Source organism: Callithrix jacchus, chromosome 9, assembly GCF_049354715.1.
Source record: "Callithrix jacchus isolate 240 chromosome 9, calJac240_pri, whole genome shotgun sequence".
In the NCBI taxonomy this organism is placed as follows: domain Eukaryota; kingdom Metazoa; phylum Chordata; class Mammalia; order Primates; family Cebidae; genus Callithrix; species Callithrix jacchus.
In genome coordinates, this window is record NC_133510.1 from 35,216,796 (window position 1) to 35,239,480 (window position 22,685).

General features: G+C 44.6%; 1 protein-coding gene across 1 annotated transcript in view; it reads right to left on the reverse strand.

Annotated features, from left to right (window-relative positions):
• The window catches only part of MUC19 (mucin 19, oligomeric), a 160,623-nt gene that overhangs the window by 75,415 nt on the left and 62,523 nt on the right, over positions 1-22,685 (reverse strand). The window contains 3 exon segments of the mRNA XM_078338154.1: positions 429-14,480; positions 17,483-17,578; positions 18,283-18,384. Of these exon segments, the coding sequence (XP_078194280.1) occupies positions 429-14,480; positions 17,483-17,578; positions 18,283-18,384 (14,250 nt within the window).

Below are 22,685 nucleotides of genomic sequence, written 5' to 3' on the forward strand. Positions count from 1 at the left end.
AGTAAATATAATGACCTTACTGCTCCTTATGTAAATTTTGAATTTTGAACTTAGACACTAAGTCTAAGGTTATCTCTTAATCATTTCTCCTGAAGTTAGGAATTCAGGCCCTTGGTTAAATCATAATTGACTCATCTTAGGATCATAATTGGGGGTCTCAGTCACGCTTACGTTGGACCACAGTAGAGCACCCAAGGTGAGCTGTGCCTGCTGGGTTCCCAACTGTAGTGGCTGCAGAATCCCCATGAAAACATGAACTCAAAGTGTCTAAGGAATCAATAATATTCTGGAAAGCCCCCATTATTGTTCACCAATTTGAATTCTTAATAACATACTTAATTGTGATAAATGTACACAGATTTAAGTCTGGAAGACCAAAAATCATATTGTTCATGTTAAATGATCTATCTTTAGCTAACTAGACTTGCCTTCATGGGCTGTAATTTTAGTTCTTGGCTTTCCAGTAGTTCCTGTTCCAGTGGTTGTGCCAGCTGATGGTCCAGTTGTCCCTGTCAGTCCAGTTGATAGTCCATTTGTACCTGTTATTCCACCTGATGGTCTAGTTGTTCTTGATTCTTCAACTGATGTTCTGGTTGTTCCTTTTTTTTCAGCTGATATGCCTGTCCCAGATATTGCAGATGATCCAGTTGTCCCTGTCACCCCAGATGATGATCCAATTGTCCCTATTACCCCAGCTGATAGCCCAGTTGTCCCTGTCACTTCAGCTGGTGGTCCAGTGGTACTTGTCACCCCAGCTGATAGTCCAATTGTCCCTGTCACTTCAGTTGATGATCCAGTAGTCCTTGTCACTCCAACTGAGAGTCTAATTTTCCCTGTCACTTCAGCTGACAGTCCAGGTGTCCCTGTCACTCTAGCTGATAATCCAGTTGTCCCTGTCACCCCAGCTGATTCAATTGTACCTGTCACCCCAGCTGATAGTTCACTTATCCCTGTCACTGCAGCTGACAGTCCAGGTGTCCCTGTCACCCCAGCTGGTGATCCAATTGTCCCTGTCACCCCAACTGATTCAATTGCACCTGTCACCCCAGCTGATGGTCCACTTGTCCCTGTCACTGCAGCTGACAGTTCAGGTGTCCCTGTCACCCTGGCTGGTGATCCAGTTGTCCCTGTCACCCCAGCTGATAGTTCATTTGTCCCTGTCACCCCAGCTGGTAGCCCAGATGTCGTCATTCCAACTGATGATCCAATTGTCCCTGTCACCCCAGCTGATGATCCAGTAGTCCTTGTCACCCCTGCTGATAATCCATTTGTCCCCATCACCCCAGCTGATGATCCAGTTGTTTCTGTCACTTCAACTGACAGTCCATTTGTACCTGTTATATCAGCTGATGGTCCAGTTGTCTGTGATTCTTCAATTGAAGTTCTGGTTGTTCCTGTTTTTCCAGCTGATGGTACACTTGTCTCTGATCTTGCTGATGACCCAGTTGTCCCTGTTACTCCTGCTGATAGTCCAGTTGTCCCTGTCACTCCAGGTGATAGTCCAGTTGTCCCTGTTGTTTCAACTGACAGTCCAGTTGTCCCTGTAACTTCACCTGATGATCCAGTTGTGCCTGTTACCCAAGCTGATAATCCAGTTGTCCCTGTCACCCCAGCTGATAGTCCAGTTTTCCCTGTCACTCCAGCTGAGGGTCCAGTTATCCCTGTCCCCCCAGCTGATGGTCTACTTGTCCCTGTCACCCAAGCTGGTGATCCAATTGTCCCTGTCACTCCAGCTGATAGTCCAGTTGTCTCTGTCACTCCAGCTGATAGTCCACTTGTCCCTGTCACTCCACCTGATAGTCCACTTGTCCCTGTCACTCCAGCTGAGAGTCTGCTTGTCCCTGTCACCCCAGCTGACAGTCCACTTGTCCCTGTCACTCCAGCTAATAGTCCTCTTGTCCCTGTCATTCCAGCTAATAGGCCAGCTTTTCCTGTCACCCCAGCTAATGATCCAATTGTCCCTGTCACTCCAGCTGATAGTCCACTTGTCCCTGTCAGTCCAGTTGTCCCTGTCACTTCAGCTGGCAATCCAATTGTCCTCGTCACTTCAGCTGACAGTCCACTTGTCCCTATCACCCCAGCTGACAGTCCACTTGTCCCTGTCACTCCAGCTGATAGTCCGCTTGTCCCTTTCACCCCAGCTGACAGTCCACTTGTCCCTGCCACTCCAGCTGACAGTCCACTTGTCCCTGTTACTCCAACTGATAGTCCACTTGTCCCTGTTGCTTCAGCTGGTGATCCAACTGTCCCTGTCACCCCAGCTGATAGCCCAGTTGTTCCTGTCACTCCTAGTCCACTTGTCCCTGTCACTCCAGCTGACACTCCAGTTGTCCCTGTTGCTTCACCTGTTGATCCAATTGTCCCTGTCACACCAGTGGGTAGTCCAGTTTTCCCTGTCACTCCAGCTGACAGTATACTTGTCCCTGTCACTCCACCTGATAGTCCACTAGTCCCTGTCACTCCAGCTGACAGCCCACTTGTCTCCGTCACTCCAGCTGACAATCCACTTGTCCCTCTCACTCCAGCTGACAGTCCACTTGTCCCTGTCACTCCAGCTGATAGTCCACTTGTCCCTGTCACTGCAGCTGATAGGCCAGCTGTCCCTGTCACCCCAGCTAATGATCCAATTGTCCTTGTCACCCCAGATGGTAGTCCACTTGTCTCTGTCACTCCAGCTGATAGTCCACTTGTCCCTGTTGCTTCAGCTGGTGATCGAATTGTCCCTGTCAGCCCAGCTGATAGTCCAGTTGTCCCCATTGCTTCAGCTAGTGATTCTGTTGTCCCTGTCACCCCAGCTGATAGCCCAGTTGTCACTGTCACTCCAGCTGAAATTCCACTTGTCGGTGTCACTCCAGCTGATAGTCTAATTGTCCCTGTTGCTTCAGCTGGTGATCCAATTGTCCCTGTCCTCCCAGCTGACAGCCCAGTTGTACCTGTCACTCCAGTTGATAATCCACTTGTCCGTGACACCCTAGCTGATAGCCCAGTTGTCCTTATCACTCCAGCTGAGAGTCCACTTGTCCCTGTTACTCCAACTGATAGTCCAGTTGTCCCTGTTGCTTCAGCTGGTGATCCAACTGTCCCTGTCACTCCAGCTGATAGCCCAATTTTTCCTGTCACTCCCAGTCCACTTGTCCCTGTCACTCCAGCTGACAGTCCATTTGTTCCTGTTGCTTGAGCTGTTGATCCAATTGTCCCTGTCACACCAGAGGGTAGTCCAGTTGTCCGTGTCACTCCAGCTGACAGTACATTCATCCCTGTCACTCCATTGGACAGTCCACTTGTCCCTGTCACTCCAGTTGACAGCCCACTTGTCTCTGTCACTCCAGCTGACAGTCCACTTGTCCCTTTCACTCCAGCTGAGAGTCCACTTTTCCCTGTCACTCCAGCTGATAGTCCACTTGTCCCTGTCACTGCAGCTGATAGGCCAGCTGTCCCTGTCACCCCAGGTAATGATCCAATTGTCCTTGTCACCCCAGACGGTAGTCCACTTGTCTCTGTCACTCCAGCAGATAGTCCACTTGTCCTTGTTGCTTCAGCTGGTGATCCAATTGTCCCTGTCAGCCCAGCTGACAGCCCAGTTGTCCCTGTCACTCCAGTTGATAATCCACTTGTCAGTGACACCCCAGCTGATAGCCCAGTTGTCCCTGTCACTCCAATTGATAGTCCAGTTGTCCCTGTTGCTTCAGCTGGTGATCTAACTGTCCCTGTCACTCCGGCTGATAGCCCAGTTGTTCCTGTCACTCCAGCTGAGATTCCACTTGTCCCTGTCACTCCAATTGATAGTCCCCTTGTCCCTGTTGCTTCAGCTGGTGATCCAATTGTCCCTGTCAGCCCAGCTGATAGTCCAGTTGTCCCTGTTGCTTCAGCTAGTGATTCCATTGTCCCTGTCACCCCAGCTGATAGCCCAGTTGTCCCTGTCACTCCAGCTGAGATTCCACTTGTCCGTGTCACTCCAGCTGATAGTCCAGTTGTCCTGGTTGCTTCAGCTGGTGATCCAATTGTCCCTGTCTTCCCAGCTGACAGCCCAGTTGTACCTGTCACTCCAGTTGATAATCCACTTGTTCGTGACACCCCAGCTGATAGCCTAGTTGTCCCTGTCACTCCAGCTGAGAGTCCACCTGTTCCTGTTACTCCAACTGATAGTCCAGTTGTCCCTGTTGCTTCAGCTGGTGATCCAACTGTCCCTGTCACCCCAGCTGATAGCCCAGTTGTTCCTGTCACTCCTAGTCCACTTGTCCCTGTCACTCCAGCTGACAGTCCAGTTGTACCTGTTGCTTCAGCTGTTGATCCAATTGTCCCTGTCACACTAGTGGGTAGTCCAGCTTTCCCTGTCACTCCAGCTGTCAGTATACTTGTCCCTGTCACTCCAGCTAACAGTCCACTTGTCCCTCTCACTCCAGCTGATAGGCCAGCTGTCCCTGTCACCCCAGCTAATGATCCAATTGTCCTTGTCAGCCCAGATGGTAGTCCACTTGTCTCTGTCACTCCAGCTGATAGTTCACTTGTCCCTGTTGCTTCAGCTGGTGATCCAATTGTCCCTGTCAGCCCAGCTGATAGTCCAGTTGTCTCTGTTGGTTCAGCTAGTGATTTCGTTGTCCCTGTCACCCCAGCTGATAGCCCAGTTGTCCCTGTCACTCCAGCTGAGATTCCACTTGTCTGTGTCACTCCAGCTGATAGTCCAGTTGTCCTGGTTGCTTCAGCTGGTGATCCAATTTTCCATGTCCTCCCAGCTGACAGCCCAGTTGTACCTGTCACTCCAGTTGATAATCCACTTGCTTTTGACACCGCAGCTGATAGCCTAGTTGTTCCTGTCACTCCAGCTGAGAGTCCACTTGTTCCTGTTACTCCAACTGAAAGTCCAGTTGTCCCTGTCACCCCAGCTGATAGCCCAGTTGTTCCTGTCACTCCTAGTCCACTTGTCCCTGTCACTCCAGCTGACAGTCCATTTGTTCCTGTTGCTTCAGCTGTTGATCCAATTGTCACTGTCACAAAAGCAGGTAGTCCAGTTGTCTGTGTCACTCCAGTTGATAGTACATTTGTCCCTGTCACTCCAGCTGACAGCCCACTTGTCTCTGTCACTCCAGCTGCCAGTCCACTTGTCCCTCTCACTCCAGCTGAAAGTCCACTTGTCCCTGTCACTGCAGCTGATAGGCCAGCTGTCCCTGTCACCCCAGCTAATGATCCAATTGTCCTTGTCACCCCAGATGGTAGTCCACTTGTCTCTGTCACTCCAGCCGATAGTCCACTTGTCCCTATTGCTTCAGCTGGTGATCCAATTGTCCCTGTCAGCCCAGCTGATAGTCCAGTTGTCCCTGTTGCTTCAGCTAGTGATTCTGTTGTCCCTGTCACCTCAGCTGATGGCCCAGTTGTCCCTGTCACTCCAGCTGAGAGTCCACTTGTCCCTGTTACTCCAACTGATAGTCCAGTTGTCCCTGTTGCTTCAGCTGGTGATCCAACTGTCCCTGTCACCCCAGCTGATAGCCCAGTTGTTCCTGTCACTCCTAGTCCACTTGTCCCTGTCACTCCAGCTGACAGTCCAGTTGTCCCTGTTGCTTCACCTGTTGATCCAATTGTCCCTGTCACACCAGTGGGTAGTCCAGTTTTCCCTGTCACTGCAGGTGACAGTACACTTGTCCCTGTCACTCCAGCTGATAGTCCACTTGTCCCTGTCACTCCAGCTGACAGCCCACTTTTCTCTGTCACTCCAGCTGACAGTCCACTTGTCCCTCTCACTCCAGCTGACAGTCCACTTGTCCCTGTCACTCCAGCTGATCGTCCACTTGTCCCTGTCACTGCAGCTGATAGGCCAGCTGTCCCTGTCACCTCAGCTAATGATCCAATTGTCATTGTCACCCCAGATGGTAGTCCACTTGTCTCTGTCACTCCAGCTGATAGTCCACTTGTCCCTGTTGTTTCAGCTGGTGATCCAATTGTCCCTGTCAGCCCAGCTGATAGTCCAGTTGTCCCTGTTGCTTCAGCTAGTGATTTCGTTGTCCCTGTCAACCTAGCTGATAGCCCAGTTGTCCCTGTCACTCCAGCTGAGATTCCACTTGTCCGTGTCACTCCAGCTGATAGTCCAGTTGTCCTGGTTGCTTCAGCTGGTGATCCAATTGCCCCTGTCCTCCCAGCTGACAGCCCAGTTGTACCTGTCACTCCAGTTGATAATCCACTTGTTCGTGACACCCCAACTGATAGCCTAGTTGTCCCTGTCACTCCAGCTGAGAGTCCACCTGTCCGTGTTACTGTAACTGATAGTCCAGTTGTCCCTGTTGCTTCAGCTGGTGATCCAACTGTCCCTGTCACCCCAGCTGATAGCCCAGTTGTTCCTGTCACTCCTAGTCCACTTGTCCCTGTCACTCCAGCTGACAGTCCAGTTGTCCCTGTTGCTTCACCTGTTGATCCAATTGTCCCTGTCCCACCAGTGGGTAGTCCAGTTCTCCCTGTCACTCCAGCTGACAGTCCACTTGTCCCTCTCACTCCAGCTGATAGTCCACTTGTCCCTGTCACTCCAGATGACAGCCCACTTTTCTCTGTCACTCCAGCTGACAGTCCACTTGTCCCTGTCACTCCAGCTGATAGTCTGCTTGTCCCTGTCACTGAAGCTGATGGGCCAACAGTCCCTGTCACCCCAGCTAATGATCCTATTGTCCTTGTCACCCCAGATGGTAGTCCACTTGTCTCTGTCACTCCAGCTGATAGTCCACTTGTCCCTGTTGCTTCAGCTGGTGATCCAATTGTCCCTGTCAGCCCAGCTGATAGTCCAGTTGTCCCTGTTGCTTCAGCTAGTGATTTCGTTGTCCCTGTCACCCCAGCTGATAGCCCAGTTGTCCCTGTCACTCCAGCTGAGATTCCACTTGTCCGTGTCACTCCAGCTGATAGTCCAGTTGTCCTGATTGCCTCAGCTGGTGATCCAATTATCTCTGTCCTCCCAGCTGACAGCCCCGTTGTACCTGTCACTCCAGTTGATAATCCACTTGTTCGTGACACCCCAGCTGATAGCCTAGTTGTCCCTGTCACTCCAGCTGAGAGTCCACTTGTCCCTGTTACTCCAACTGATAGTCCACTTGTCCCTGTTGCTCCAACTGATAGTCCAGTTGTCCCTGTCACCCCAGCTGATAGCCCAGTTGTTCCTGTCACTCCTAGTCCACTTGTCCCTGTCACTCCAGCTGACAGTCCAGTTGTCCCTGTTGCTTCACCTGTTGATCCAATTGTCCCTGTCCCACCAGTGGGTAGTCCAGTTTTTCCTGTCACTCCAGGTGACAGTACACTTGTCCCTGTCACTCCAGCTGATAGTCCATTTGTCCCTGTCACTCCAGCTGACAGCCCACTTTTCTCTGTCACTCCAGCTGACAGTCCACTTGTCCCTGTCACTCCAGCTGATAGTCTGCTTGTCCCTGTCACTGCAGCTGATGGGCCAACAGTCCCTGTCACCCCAGCTAATGATCCTATTGTCCTTGTCAGCCCAGATGGTAGTCCACTTGTCTCTGTCACTCCAGCTGATAGTCCACTTGTCCCTGTTGCTTCAGCTGGTGATCCAATTGTCCCTGTCAGCCCAGCTGATAGTCCAGTTGTCCCTGGTGCTTCAGCTAGTGATTTCGTTGTCCCTGTCACCCCAGCTGATAGCCCAGTTGTCCCTGTCACTCCAGCTGAGATTCCACTTGTCCGTGTCACTCCAGCTGATAGTCCAGTTGTCCTGGTTGCCTCAGCTGGTGATCCAATTATCTCTGTCCTCCCAGCTGACAGCCCAGTTGTACCTGTCACTCCAGTTGATAATCCACTAGTTCGTGACACCCCAGCTGATAGCCTAGTTGTCCCTGTCACTCCAGCTGAGAGTCCACCTGTCCGTGTTACTCCAACTGATAGTCCACTTGTCCCTGTTGCTCCAACTGATAGTCCAGTTGTCCCTGTCACCCCAGCTGATAGCCCAGTTGTTCCTGTCACTCCTAGTCCACTTGTCCCTGTCACTCCAGCTGACAGTCCATTTGTTCCTGTTGCTTCAGCTGTTGATCCAATTGTCACTGTCACACCAGCGGGTAGTCCAGTTGTCTGTGTCACTCCAGCTGATAGTACATTTGTCCCTGTCACTCCAGCTGACAGTATACTTGTCCCTGTCACTCCAGCTGACAGTCCACTTGTCCCTCTCACTCCAGCTGACAGTTCACTTGTCCCTGTCACTCCATCTGATAGTCCACTTGTCCCTGTCACTGCAGCTGATAGGCGAGCTGTCCTTGTCACCCCAGCTAATGATCCAATTGTCCTTGTCACCCCAGATAGTAGTCCACTTGTCTCTGTCACTCCAGCTGATAGTCCACTTGTCCCTGTTGCTTCACCTGGTGATCCAATGGTCCCTGTCCACCCAGCTGACAGCCCAGTTGTCCCTGTCACTCCAGTTGATAATCCACTTGTCTGTGACACCCCAGCTGATAGCCCAGTTGTCCCTGTCACTCCAGCTAAGAGTCCACTTGTCCCTGTTACTCCAACTGATAGTCCACTTGTCCCTGTTGCTTCAGCTGGTGATCCAACTGTCCCTGTCACCCCAGCTGATAGCCCAGTTGTTCCTGTCACTCCTAGTCCACTTGTCCCTGTTACTCCAGCTGACAGTCCAGTTGTCCCTGTTGCTTTAGCTATTGATCCAATTGTCCCTGTCACACCAGTGGGTAGTCCAGTTTTCCCTGTCACTGCAGGTGACAGTACACTTGTCCCTGTCACTCCAGCTGACAGTCCAGTTGTCCCTGTTGCTTCAGCTGTTGATCCAATTGTCCCTGTCACACCAGTGGGTAGTCCAGTTTTCCCTGTCACTGCAGGTGACAGTACACTTGTCCCTGTCACTCCAGCTGATAGCCCAGTTGTTCCTGTCACTCCTAGTCCACTTGTCCCTGTCACTCCAGCTGACACTCCAGTTGTCCCTGTTGCTTCAGCTGTTGATCCAATTGTCCCTGTCACACCAGTGGGTAGTCCAGTTTTCCCTGTCACTCCAGCTGACAGTCCACTTGTCCCTGTCACTCCACCTGATAGTCCACTAGTCCCTGTCACTCCAGCTGACAGCCCACTTGTCTCTGTCACTCCACCTGACAGTCCACTTGTCCCTCTCACTCCAGCTGAAAGTCCACTTGTCCCTGTCACTCCAGCTGATAGTCCACTTGTCCCTGTCACTGCAGCTGATAGGCCAGCTGTCCCTGTCACCCCAGCTAATGATCCAATTGTCCTTGTCTCCCCAGATGGTAGTCCACTTGTCCCTGTTGCTTCAGCTGGTGATCCAATTGTCCCTGTCAGCCCAGCTGATACTCCAGTTGTCCCTGTTGCTTCAGCTAGTGACTCTGTTGTCCCTGTCACTCCAGCTGAGAGTCCACTTGTCCTTGTTACTCCAACTGATAGTCCAGTTGTCCCTGTTGCTTCAGTTGGTGATCCAACTGTCCCTGTCACCCCAGCTGATAGCCCAGTTGTTCCTGTCACTCCTAGTCCACTTGTCCCTGTCACTCCAGCTGACAGTCCATTTGTTCCTGTTGCTTCAGCTATTGATCCAATTGTCCCTGTCACACCAGTGGGTAGTCCAGTTTTCCCTGTCACTCCAGGTGACAGTACACTTGTCCCTGTCACTCCAGTTGACAGCCTACTTGTCTCTGTCATTCCAGCTGACAGTCCACTTGTCCCTTTCACTCCAGCTGACAGTCCACTTGTCCCTGTCACTCCAGCTGATAGTCCACTTGTCCCTGTCACTGCAGCTGATAGGCCAGCTGTCCCTGTCACCCCAGCTAATGATCCAATTGTCCTTGTCACCCCAGATGGTAGTCCACTTATCTCTGTCACTCCAGTTGATAGTCCACTTGTCCCTGTTGCCTCAGCTGGTGATTCAATTGTCCCTGTCCCCCCAGCTGACAGCCCAGTTGTACCTGTCACTCCAGTTGATAATCCACTTGTTCGTGACACCCCAGCTGATAGCCTAGTTGTCCCTGTCACTCCAGCTGAGAGTCCACTTGTCCCTGTTACTCCAACTGATAGTCCAGTTGTCCCTGTTGCTTCAGCTGGTGATCCAACTGTCCCTGTCACCCCAGCTGATAGCCCAATTGTTCCTGTCACTCCTAGACCACTTGTCTCTGTCACTCCAGCTGACAGTCCAGTTGTCCCTGTTGCTTCACCTGTTGATCCAATTGTCCCTGTCACACCAGTGGGTAGTCCAGTTTTCCCTGTCACTCCAGCTGACAGCCCACTTGTCTCTGTCACTCCAGCTGATAGTCCACTTGTCCCTCTCACTCCAGCTGACAGTCCACTTGTCCCTGTCACTGCAGCTGATAGGCCAGCTGTCCCTGTCACCCCAGCTAATGATCCAATTGTCCTTGTCACCCCAGATGGTAGTCCACTTGTCCCTGTTGCTTCAGCTGGTGATCCAACTGTCCCTGTCACCCCAGCTGATAGCCCAGTTGTTCCTGTCACTCCTAGTCCACTTGTCCCTGTCACTCCAGCTGACAGTCCATTTGTTCCTGTTGCTTCAGCTGTTGATCCAATTGTCCCTGTCACACCAGCGGGTAGTCCAGTTTTCCGTGTCACTTCAGCTGACAGTACATTTGTCCCTGTCACTCCAGCTGACAGTCCACTCTTCCCTGTCACTCCAGCTGACAGCCCACTTGTCTCTGTCACTCCACCTGACAGTCCACTTGTCCCTCTCACTCCAGCTGATAGTCCACTTGTCCCTCTCACTCCAGCTGATAGTCCACTTGTCCGTGTCACTGCAGCTGATAGGCCAGCTGTCCCTGTCACCCCAGCTAATGATCCAATTGTCCTTGTCACCCCAGATGGTAGTCCACTTGTCTCTGCCACTCCAGCTGATAGTCCACTTGTCCCTGTTGCTTCAGCTGGTGATCCAATTGTCCCTGTCAGCCCAGCTGATAGTCCAGTTGTCCCTGTTGCTTGAGCTAGTGATTCCATTGTCCCTGTCACCCCAGCTGATAGCCCAGTTGTCCCTGTCACTCCAGCTGATAATCCACTTGTCCCTGACACCCCAACTGAGAGCTCAGTAGTCCCTGTCACTCCAGGTGAGATTCCACTTGTACGTGTCACTCCAGCTGACAGTCTAATTGTCCCTGTTGCTTCAGCTGGTGATCCAATTGTCCCTGTCCCCCCAGCTGACAGCCCAGTTGTCCCTGTCACTCCAGGTGATAATCCACTCTTCCCTGACACCACAACTGATAGCCCAGTTGTCCCTGTCACTCCAGCTGAGAGTCTACTTGTTCCTGTTACTCCAACTGATAGTCCAGTTGTCCCTGTTGCTTCAGCTGGTGATCCAACTGTTGCTGTCACACCAGCTGATAGCCCAGTTGTTCCTGTCACTCCTAGTCCACTTGTCCCTGTCACTCCAGCTGACAGTCCATTTGTTCTTGTTTCTTCCGCTGTTGATCCAATTGTCCCTGTCACACCAGCGGGTACTTCAGTTGTCCGTGTCACTCCAGCTGACAATACATTTGTCCCTGTCACTCCAGCTGACAGTCCACTTGTTCCTGTCACTCCAGCTGACAGTCCACTTGTCCCTGTCACTCCAGCTGACATTCCACCTGTCTCTGTCACTCCAGCTGACAGTCCACTTGTCCCTGTCACTCCAGCTGATAGTCCACTTGTCCCTGTCACTCCATCTGATAGGCCTGCTGTTTCTGTCACCCCAGCTAATGATCCAATTCTCCTTGTCACCCCAGATGGTATTCCACTTGTCTCTGTCACTCCAGCTGATAGTCCACTTGTCCCTGTTTCTTCAGCTGGTGATCCAATTGTCCCTGCCCCCCCAGCTGACAGCCCAGTTGTCCCTGTCACTCCAGTTGATAATCCACTTGTCCGTGACACCCCAGCTGATAGCGTAGTTGTCCCTGTCACTCCAACTGAGAGTCCACCTTTCCCTGTTATTCCAACTGATAGTCCAGTTGTCCCTGTTGCTTCAGCTGGTGATCCAACTGTCCCTGTTACTCCAGCTGATAGCCCAGTTGTTCCTGTCACTCCTAGTCCACTTGTCCCTGTCACTCCAGCTGACAGTCCAGTTGTCCCTGTTGCTTCAGCTGTTGATCCAAATGTCCCTGTCACACCAGTGGGTAGTCCAGTTTTCCCTGTGGCTTCAGCTGGTAATCCAATTGTCCCTGTCACTCCTGATGATAGTCCACTTATCCCTGTCACCCCAGCTGATAGTTCACCTGTCCCTGTCACTCCAGCTGACAGTCCACTTCTCCCTGTCACTTCAGCCAATGATTCAATTGTCCCTGTCACTCCAGCTGATAGTCCAGTTGTCCTGGTTGCTTCAGCTGGTGATCCAATTATCCCTGTTACCCCAGCTGATAGCCCAGCTGTCCCTGTCACTCCAGCTGAGAGTCCACTTGTCTCTGTCACTCCAGCTGATAGTCCAGTTTTTCCTGTTACTCCAGCTAGTGATCCAATTGTTCCTGTCACCCCAGTTGATAGTTGAGATAGTCTTGTCACTTCCATTGATGAACCAGTAGTCCCTGTCACCAAAGCTGTTGATTCAGTTGTCCCTGTTATTTCAGCTGACAGTCCAGGTGTTCCTGTCAGTTCAACTGATGGTCCAGTTGTCCCTCTCACTCCAGCTGATGGTCCAGTTTCCCCCGTCACTTCAGCTGATATTCCATTTTTACCTGTTAGTCCAGCTGATGGTCCAGTTGTCCTTGATTCTTCAACTGATGTTCTAGTTGTTCCTGTTTTTCCAGCTGATGGTTTATTTGTCCCTGATCTTGCAGATGACCCAGTTGTCCCTGTCACTCCAGCTGATAGTCCACTTGTCCCTGTCACTCCAGCTGCTAGGCCAGTTGTCCCTGTTGCTTCAGCTGACAGTCCAGTTGTCCCTGTCACTCCAACTGATGATGCAGTTATTCTTATCACCCCAGTTGATGATCCAGTTTTTCCTGTGACTCCAAATGATAGTCCAGTTTTTCCTGTCACCCCAGCTGATGATCCAGTTGTCCTTGTCACTCCAGGTGATGGTCCAGTTGTCACTATCACCCCTGTTGATCCATTTGTCTCTGTCACTCCAGCTGGTAGTCCAGTTGTCCCTGTCACTTTAGCTAAGGGTCCAGTTGTCCCTCTCACTCCAGATGGTGGTCCATTTGTACCTGTCACCCCAGCTGTTGGTCCAGTAGTTCCTGATTTTACATCTGATGGTTTAGTTGTCCCTGATTCTTTAACTAATGATCCAGTTGTTTCTGTTTCTCCAGATGATGTTCTAGTTGTTTCTGATAATGTAAGAGATTGTACAGTTGTTCCTGATACTGCAGCTGATGATCCAGTTTTCTGAGTCACTGCAGGTAATTTTCCAGGTGTCACTGTTACTTCTGCTGATGGACCAGAGGTTTCTGTCAATTCAGAAACTGTCTCTGTTGTCACTGATCCTGCAGCTGATTGTCCAGCTGTCTCTGTTCCTCCAACTGATGGACTAGTTGTACCCAGTCCTCCAGATGAAGTTCCAGCTGTCCATGATCCTATAACGAATGGTCTGGTTGTTCCTGCTCCAGTAATAGATGGTCCAGTTGTCCCTGTAGCTTCAGCTGATAATCCAGTTGTTACTGATTCTACAAGAGATTTTTCAGTTGTCAATGAGCCTTCAACAAAAATTCCTGTTGTTACTACCACTCCAGCTGATTGTGCAGATATCTTTGTCAATCCAGTAAATGGTCCTGCAGTCCCTGATATTTCAGGTGATTGTCCAGTGGTCCCTGTTCCTCCAACTGGTGATGTAGTTGTACTTAATCCTCCAGATGAAGTTTGGGCAGTTGTCCTTACTCCTGTAACAGATGATCCAGTTGTCTCTGATCCTACCACAGATGGTTTAGTGGGTCCTGTCACTCCAGCCAATAGTTCAGTTGCTCCAGTCACTCTATGTGAGTCTCCAGATGTAACTGTCACTCTAGCTGATGGTGTAGATGTCTTTCCTTCTACAATAGTTGGTTCACTTGTCCCCGATCCATCAGCTGATGGTTCAGTTGTCCCTGTTTCTCTAGCAGATGATCTACTTGTACCTAATCCTCCAGTAAAAGACCCAGTTGTCCCTGATTCTGTAGCTGATAATCTAGTTGTTTTTGATCCTATAACCAATTTTCCACTTGTCCCTGAACCTTCAGCTAATGGTCCAGTTGTCACTGATTCTCTTGATGAAGGTTCAGTTGTCCTTGACCCTCCAGATAATGATCCAGTTGTTCTTAATTCTGAAATTAATGGTCTGGTTGTCCCTGATATTTCAGTTAATGATTCAGCTGTCCCTGATACTCCAACTGATGGTTCAGATGCTGCTGTGACTCCTGACAATTGTTCAGAAGTCCTTTTCACTGATGTTCCTGTTGCTCCTGATGTTGTATCTGATGGCCTCATTGTCCCTGAAACTTCAGATGATGATTTACTTGTCCCTGTTATTTCAGATGTTCGTCCATAATTCCCTATTACTGTAGCTGTTGGTCCAGTTGTCTCTTTCTCTCGAGTTGATGATCTAGTTACCCCTGTCACAAACAAATAGTACAAGTAGAATGATGTTAATAGCTGTTTTGGTTCTCGGTTAACATTCAAGGCTCATGATGCTTTATTTCTGTAGTATAGCTTTTATACATCTTTGTCTCCATAATCACCATATTATTTCATACTTTTCTTTTTGCTACACTGTAACTTCTTTAAAATATATATATATAGTCTCACTCTGTTGCCCAGGCTGATCACATACTCCTGGGCTCAAACAATCTTCCTGAGTACCTGGGGCCATGGTGATCTTCACTGTGCCAGCTCTAGTGTAACTTCTTTCTGTTTGTTTATTTTCATAAAAATCATTTATCCAATATCTGTTGTGTGTCAAAGAAGTTTTCAGCAACTTATAAGTATCACTTAATTTTACCATTAGAATAATTCTATTTGAGATTTGAGATTTGTAATATTACTTTTTTCTTTTATGGAATAGACACTAAAGCACATAGAGATTAAGTAGCTGTTCTAAGGGAATGCCCTATAGGGCAGTCTAGTGGGAAGAAAGAGAGAGGTAGACATAAATAAAATAACTAACCAACAAATAACCAAATTCACAAACAAGAAAAGCTTCAGAGCATTGGCATAAAATGAGTTGATACTGAGAAAATGGGATGTTCTATTTTAGATTGCCTGATTAACAAAGGCTTCTCTGAGAATATCTTTATTTTGAAGTCTGATAACAACAAGACGCTTGCTAGTGAAGCTCTAGGAAGAATGGCATTCCAGGTAGAGGTGACAGCCAGTACAAACATCATAAAGCTGATGGAGCTATGCTTGCTAGAAAAGCAGAGCTAGAAGTTGCTTTTTCTATGGCTGGATAATGGGAGATGATCTGGGGAATATTATAAGTTAAGGCCAGATGTGTAGGAGTAAGCAAAATGTTATGAATTAGGGGAGAAAGACTGAAGATTTTTCTAAATGCAAGGGGCTATAATTTTTATCCAGTATCACCCAGAAGGCTCTAGTTCTGAAGATCTCAATATAGTAAGAATACCCCTAAGAAACCAGACGAAGATGGAAACCTTGAATCTACAGAGACATGCATCTGTAGAGTGGTGTGTCTGTGTGTGTATGGGTACATGTTTCCAGCAAAACTCCACTACTTGAGTGGAGCAGAAAAAAGTCTACTACCTCTCGACAGCTCCAATCCTTCCATAAGGTTCCCTTCTACATGACCTGTTATTTTATCTCACTGATGAGAATAAAACCTCTTCATCTTTTACCAGACTGGAAGCTACTACTGACTTATTGAATTATTTACCAAATATCCATCAGATATTTATCAAGTACCCAAACCAGGAACTGAGCTGGGCACTAGGAGCAAAACTAAGAACAGAAATAGGCAATATTACAAGATCTTTCTCTAGTTTTAACAGAAATTCACCATGTTGGTGGTCTGTCTAGTAAAAGATTAGATGAAAAATCAACAATCTAGGCCCTGACCCAGCACATACTCATCCTGTGAATTTGGGGTAAACACACTGATTTTACATAGATAAAATTTGAATAATTACTAATATATTACTGACTGCATAGGGTGTCTGTAAGATTCAAGTAAGTAACTTAATATATGTGAAAACACTTTGCCCATTTTTATACTTTCTATACTTTTTTCTGATTATCATTTTTACTTTTGTTAAAACAGATTAAGATAATTCATACATAAGTATATAAATATATGACTGCTTCATATATTATCAACAATATTGTATTAAATATAGCCAGTAGAAATAAAGATATAAGAATGGTTTTATCTACTATTTTATCCTACCCTTATATTTTTCAGGCAAGTTTTTTTTAGCAATTTTCTGAAAAGTATTTAAATATAAATAAATAAATTGATTGGTAATCTATCTCTTTAGTCATTTGAAACAAGTATTATGAGACATACACAATGTTTAGCAAGGGATCTGCAACACCCATTGCATAGTTTACATATTTCTTCAACAGGTCAGCTTTGAGCAAACGAGTTATAGACATGCCCTATTTGTAAATTCTAGAAAAGAAGACTAAAGAAACCCATGTGTAGAGATTTTAGGAAGAAAACTGATTTCTGAATTTTTAAACAATTCAGAAGGCAGTGTTACTTAACAAATTGTTCTTAGAAATGAGGAAAGCTATTCATCAAGGTTCTAGATCTCTGTTCAGTAAAGAACATATGGGAAAATATGCTAATACTTTAAACCACAAAAATTTCTGATATTAAAGATAGTGGTGTTTTGCAAAAGATTGCAAATAAAAAAAAAAAGAATTCCAGTTTGAAATTTATATATCCTTGCTGATGTTAAGATAAACTTTTGATGCCCAACAGCATGCTATATTATTTGAGACACAGAAGAATTTATTGAACTCTTAAATATTTGTATTATGGGAAAATCATATAATCAATTAATTATCTGCAAAAATAACTAACAGTATTTTGTAATTATTTTGAACTTTTAACCTATATTGAAGTATGTTAGCCTGCTGCCTAAGTGATTTTGTGTGGAAAATGTATAACTTAGACAAAGAAATTATAACAAAATGAGTAAATACATCCTTAGAAGCCATTAACTCAAAAACAACAATTATGGACAAACCATGAGATAAAGTGTCAGAGGATAACTATTGCTTTTTTTTTAACTTAACTCCACAATGGTTGTATCAAGTAACATTCCAGTGATTTTTAAATTGGTCTTGTGACAATATCAGATTTTAAAAGTGGCACTAGTCTAGTTTAATGATGGAAAATATCTAAACTATCAGATCATTTTAATTATCTGTGATTTCAGGCATTACACTAATTGATACCCCAGTGGTACATAAATATTGAATAACAAAGCATGCAATGGCAATCTTTTTAATGAATCCACAGAATATTTAAATAACAGTGCTTTAAGTTTCAAGCAGGAAAGATTTTCAACTGAATTAATTGAATAAGCTTTTATAAACAGGTTTCCATACTCACTCCCATTTTTGTGACGTTTTAGTGCTTTGCTAGTCTCACCTGGTTTACTTGAAGAGGCCATGGTGGTACCACTGCTGGACCACCCAGATGTCATTTCACCTCCACTAGTTGCACCACCTGGTATTCCAGCCGTACCTGTTACAAAGGCAAAAATGGAAAGGACTCATTCACAGAATTTCTTAAGTGATGAGATAACCAGTTCTCATTTAAATTAACTTCCAACTAAAAATTAAAGAAATGTTCATTTTTCTGTATTGATAAATATAATGATCCTTTCCACATTTAAAAAATGTACTTTCATGTACACTATTCATTATTTCCTTGGCTCCTCATGCCAAGCTCACAAAGTAGATCACTTTGACCCACATATTACAGATAAGAAAACAGACGTTACAGAGGTTAAGTGATTTACTTACTTAATAGCATGACACTGATTTTGAGGATCAGTATTACATGAACATCCTATATTGCCTCCAGCAAGTGCTGGGTCCCCCATTTTACCTACCGGGTTTGCTTCCAGAGATTGTCACTGCTGTGGCTGAGGCTGCATTGGTGTTTTCACTCACAGGGCTACTTGTATTCCAGGCAGGAGATACTGTCGGGATTCCTGATTATGAACAACAATGGTTCAGACTCACTGCTGGGAAAGTACTGGTCCCTATTCCGTGCTAATAGCACAGAACTGAGATTTCTAAAGCATAGTGCATCAAGGACATCTTCCAGATGCTTTCCCTATGCTCTGACATTTAATGTCAGCTATAGCTTGACCAATAGTCTACATCACACCCTGCTGAGGAAGGCAGGGTTGAAAACTGCCAAGGAGTCATGTCCCGACTTGCCTGCGTTTCTAAGACTGGTGGTTCTACTGCCTGCTTCCTTGGGGGTGCTGCTACCCAGAACTCCAGGCGTTGCTCCAGGTGATACCACAGGTGCACCTGACACTTTCAGAAAAAACAAACGGTTTAAGAAACTTGCTTTTATTCAATCGCTGTGACCTGAAACAATTTGGAAATCTCTTCCAGCATATTTATACTCATAATGCTTACTCAGTTTAGTGATATTAGGACTTCTTGCTCAGGATGGGTATACATGTTAATCTGATAAGGTACTATTACTATCAGTGATGCTATGTTTGATCATTAGGTTTAAGTGGTGACAGCCAGAACTCTCCAGTGTAAAGTATTTTTTGATTCTGCAATTTTCAAATAATCTTCTGGCATCAGACAAACATCCAGGTCCTAGTACATTTCACCTAATGTTTTCAGCATTTATTTTGCTCCTTGTCTCTTTAATTCAGAATTTCAAAACAATGATTTTTCCAATTATGTCTTTTTTCAACATTTATTGGTTGGAATTTTTCTTCAAAAAGAGAGATTTCTCTAATCAACTGGAACTATTTGAATATCGTGATCCATAGTTTCTAATAAAAAAAATACTTGATAATTGATTAATTTTCCCTTTAATTACCAAACTTCAGAATAAGGACTTGACATGATAGTCACTGCCAACATTATCAAATGTTGCTGTGATTGTTTCTTTTTCTTAATCCACATTGGAGGTGTGTATATCTCAATATTATAAATGTGTCTCAATCAATTACAAGTAATTATTTTTTCAGTGCTGAAAATTTTCCAAACTTGGTCAACAAGAACTCATGCAGTTTAGTGCCCTTTCATTTAAGCAGAGCTCCCTTACTCTTTGAATACTTCCTCATTTTCTGACTCAAGAAGTCCCAAGCTCACCTTGAACTTTTCTTGCCCAAGACCTGGAATTAATCATTTCTCCAAGCAAGAGTGAACATAGAAATTTAGGAGCCCAAAGTGGGTGACAAAGGGTGCACACTACTGTTAGGGTACCAATGCTTTCAGGCCATTTCAGTGGCCAGAGTTAGAAGATATAAAGATAAATAAATATATAGAAAATGAATGTATTATATTGGAAGATATATATTTCCATACATTAGAAGTATATATCACATATTTATAATAAATTTGTATATATTTCTAACATATGAAAATACATATTTTCTATATATCATATATTTAGATTTATATAAATTATAAATTACATATATATAAGTTTATATATATTTCCAACTCAAATGGAACATTACAGAAATTTACTTAATTATTACTTATTTGTTTTTTGAGACAGGATCTTACTCCTCCCAAGTTGAAGCACAGTAGTGCTCACTGCAGCCTCAACTTCCTGGGCTCAGGTGATTCTCTCACTTCAACCTCCCAAGTCACTGGGATACAGGCATGCATCACCATGTATGGCTAATTTTTTGTATTTTTTGTAGAGATCGGGGGGGGGTGTCTCACGATGTTACCCAGGCTGGTCTCAAGCTCCTGGGCTCAAGTAGTCACCTGGCCTCTGCCTCTGAAAGTACCGGGATCACACATGTGAGGCACAAGGTCCAGCCCTGATTTAATTATTGTATCTCTTTTAAGTTGAAAATCTTGATTTCTAATAATATTCATATAACTACTAATTGTTTTATCCTGTGATATATAAAAAATTTCAAGGTGAGAACATTAATGTAACTACTAAGGAGAAAATTATTGAATCAAGTTTAAAATTCTCCAGCAATCTTTTTGCCATTTAAATACATGACCCTAGCATATAAAGTCTGATTACCGTGTTTTAAAGTCATGTGAAATACTTATTTTCTCCATGTGATTATAATTTGATATTCAATGAGGTTCACTTGTTTCAGTTTTAGGGTTTGCTTTTTCATTTTAATTTTGTTTTCGAAAATACATGATATTTTCCTTTTTTGAAAGCCAAAACTGTATTTAAAAGAATGCTCAGACTACTCAAAATCTTGCTGTTCTGGTTTTTTCTTATAAGTAATGACTTTTACTAGTGTTCAGTTTATCTTCTGTGTTTTTTCTATACACACTTGCATATGTGTATATAATTCATATCCTTACAAAACATATATACATATATGTACACACACACATACACATACACCCCTCTTTTTTCATAAAGGTATAAAGGGTAGACACAATTCTGATTTTTTTTTTCTTTACAATAAATTCTGAAAGTAACTAGATCAGTACATGGAGATCTTTCTCACTCTTCTGCTTGGATGACCTAGGGCTGCTTTTTGTCCTCTTTTATTCAATGTGTCTTTGATGAGTTGTTTCCAATCTTTCTATTAAAAAAACAGTGCTGGTATAAAAAGCTTATACATACGTCATTTTGTACTTTGGTTGTCTTACTTCAAGAGCACTAAAAGTGGGATTTCTGGGTCAAAGGATAAACGAGTCTGTAATTCTGTTAGATTGTGCCAAGTTCCCCTTCACAGGGCTGTAACATTTTGTGCTCCCACCGCAATGTGCAGAGCACCACCTGTTTCTCTCCAGACCTGCCAACAGGGCTGTTGTCAAATTTTTGGATGTCTGCCAATATAAAATGTGAGAAATGGTATCTCAGTGTAGTTTTGATTTCCATTCTTCTTGTGTGAAGTTGATCATTTTCTCAGAGGATTAAGAATCATTTATAGTTCTTTTTCTGTGTAATTCAATTCACATCTTCTATTATTCTAATTTTTTATTTGCTCTATGCACTTTTTCCCTTTGCTGATTTTGCTGGTATCCTTTTGTGCAATAAATCATAACCATGAGTATGCTTCTATACTGAGTCTTGTGAGTCCTTCTAGCAAAACTTGAAGGGGTTTTGGGCACACTGATATAGGTTGCCTTTCCATTTGGTCAGAAATGTTTTTGTGTCACTAAGGAGAGTTTTAAAGTTTTCCTCACCTAAGTTTTATCTTGTTAGGATTATTCCAAGGTAATTTATCTTGTTTGTTGGTTATATAAATTGGAGTTCTCTCTTCAAATATATACTTTAATTTATTATTTATATTTATGAAGACTATTAATTTTTACAGATTAATCTTGTGTCTTGGTACCTTATTAAAGTCTCTTACTGCTTATAGTTTTTCCATTGATTCTCTAGAGTTCTGCAGGTACACTTTTACATCATCTGTAAATGGAAATAGTTCAATATTTTCTATATAAATTCTATGCTTTCAATTACTATCTAATCCAATTTATTAATAACGTCAGAATCTGTTAAATAGTAAAATGATTGAATGTCTCCTTACCTTGTTCCTGAAGTTAGTGGAATAGGTTTAGAAATTTCTTATTAAGATGCTACATATGTGGCTGAGGTATATATACTTTATTGTTTTTTGTTAGCTAGTTAGTTTGTTTGTTTGTTTTCTGAGTTGAAGTGTCACTCTGTTGCCCAGGCTGGAGTAAGTATAGTGGCATCATCCTGGATCACTGAAATCTTCATCTCCCAGATTCAAGTGATTCTCCTGCCTCAGCCTCCAAGCAGCTGGGATTACATGCGTCCACCACCACACCCAGCTAATTTTTGTATTTTTAGTAGAAATGGGGTTTCACCATGTTGGCCAGACTGGTCTTGAACTCTTGACCTCAGGTGATCCTCCTGCCTCTGCTTCCCAAAGTGCTTGGATTACAGGCATGAGCCACCACACCTGGCCCTGTTTTAAGGAACTATTCATTAATTCCTACTATTTTGAGTGATCTGTTTTTCCCCATCAGAAATGATTATTTAATGTTTATCAAATACCTTTTTAGCTTCTGTGGGTTGTTCTGTTTCCCTTAGATCTATTATTAATATTATTACATCAAAAAAGTTCTTAATTTTGGTTTTAATAAAAATAATTAAACGTTAGTTTCTTCCTGAATGCTTTTTTTTTTGTAAACTTAAGCTTCTTGTACTTAGCTCATGAGATTTAAATAATTCTCTGTACTACTTACTGTTTTCTGAGTAAAGCAAATCCAATTGTTTTTCAAAATACTTTGCATAATTGACTGTTCAGGATTAATTCTTCCAGATATATGGTAGGTTCTTTCACGACATAGATTTAGGGTTTTTCTTTCCTAACTAATTTTTTCCTTATTTATAATTTTAAATATTAGTTCTCTTTCATTGCTTTTTCTTCTCCAGAAATGGCAATAATATATATTTTGGATATTTTTGCCTGTTTCCTAAAACTATAACCTTCTCTAGCCCATGATACCTTTTTTTTTAAAGTGTCTGCAATATTTCAGGGATAGAGAAGATCTTTTCAGTTCTGTCCTCTAAAATCCTTGCTGTATTTTCAGTTTTATTTATTCTCAGTGGAGCACCTTGCTATTTGGTCATCTTCTGAGATGATTTTTCTTTTTCTTAAGTTTTTCTCCTGGGTTTTCACCTA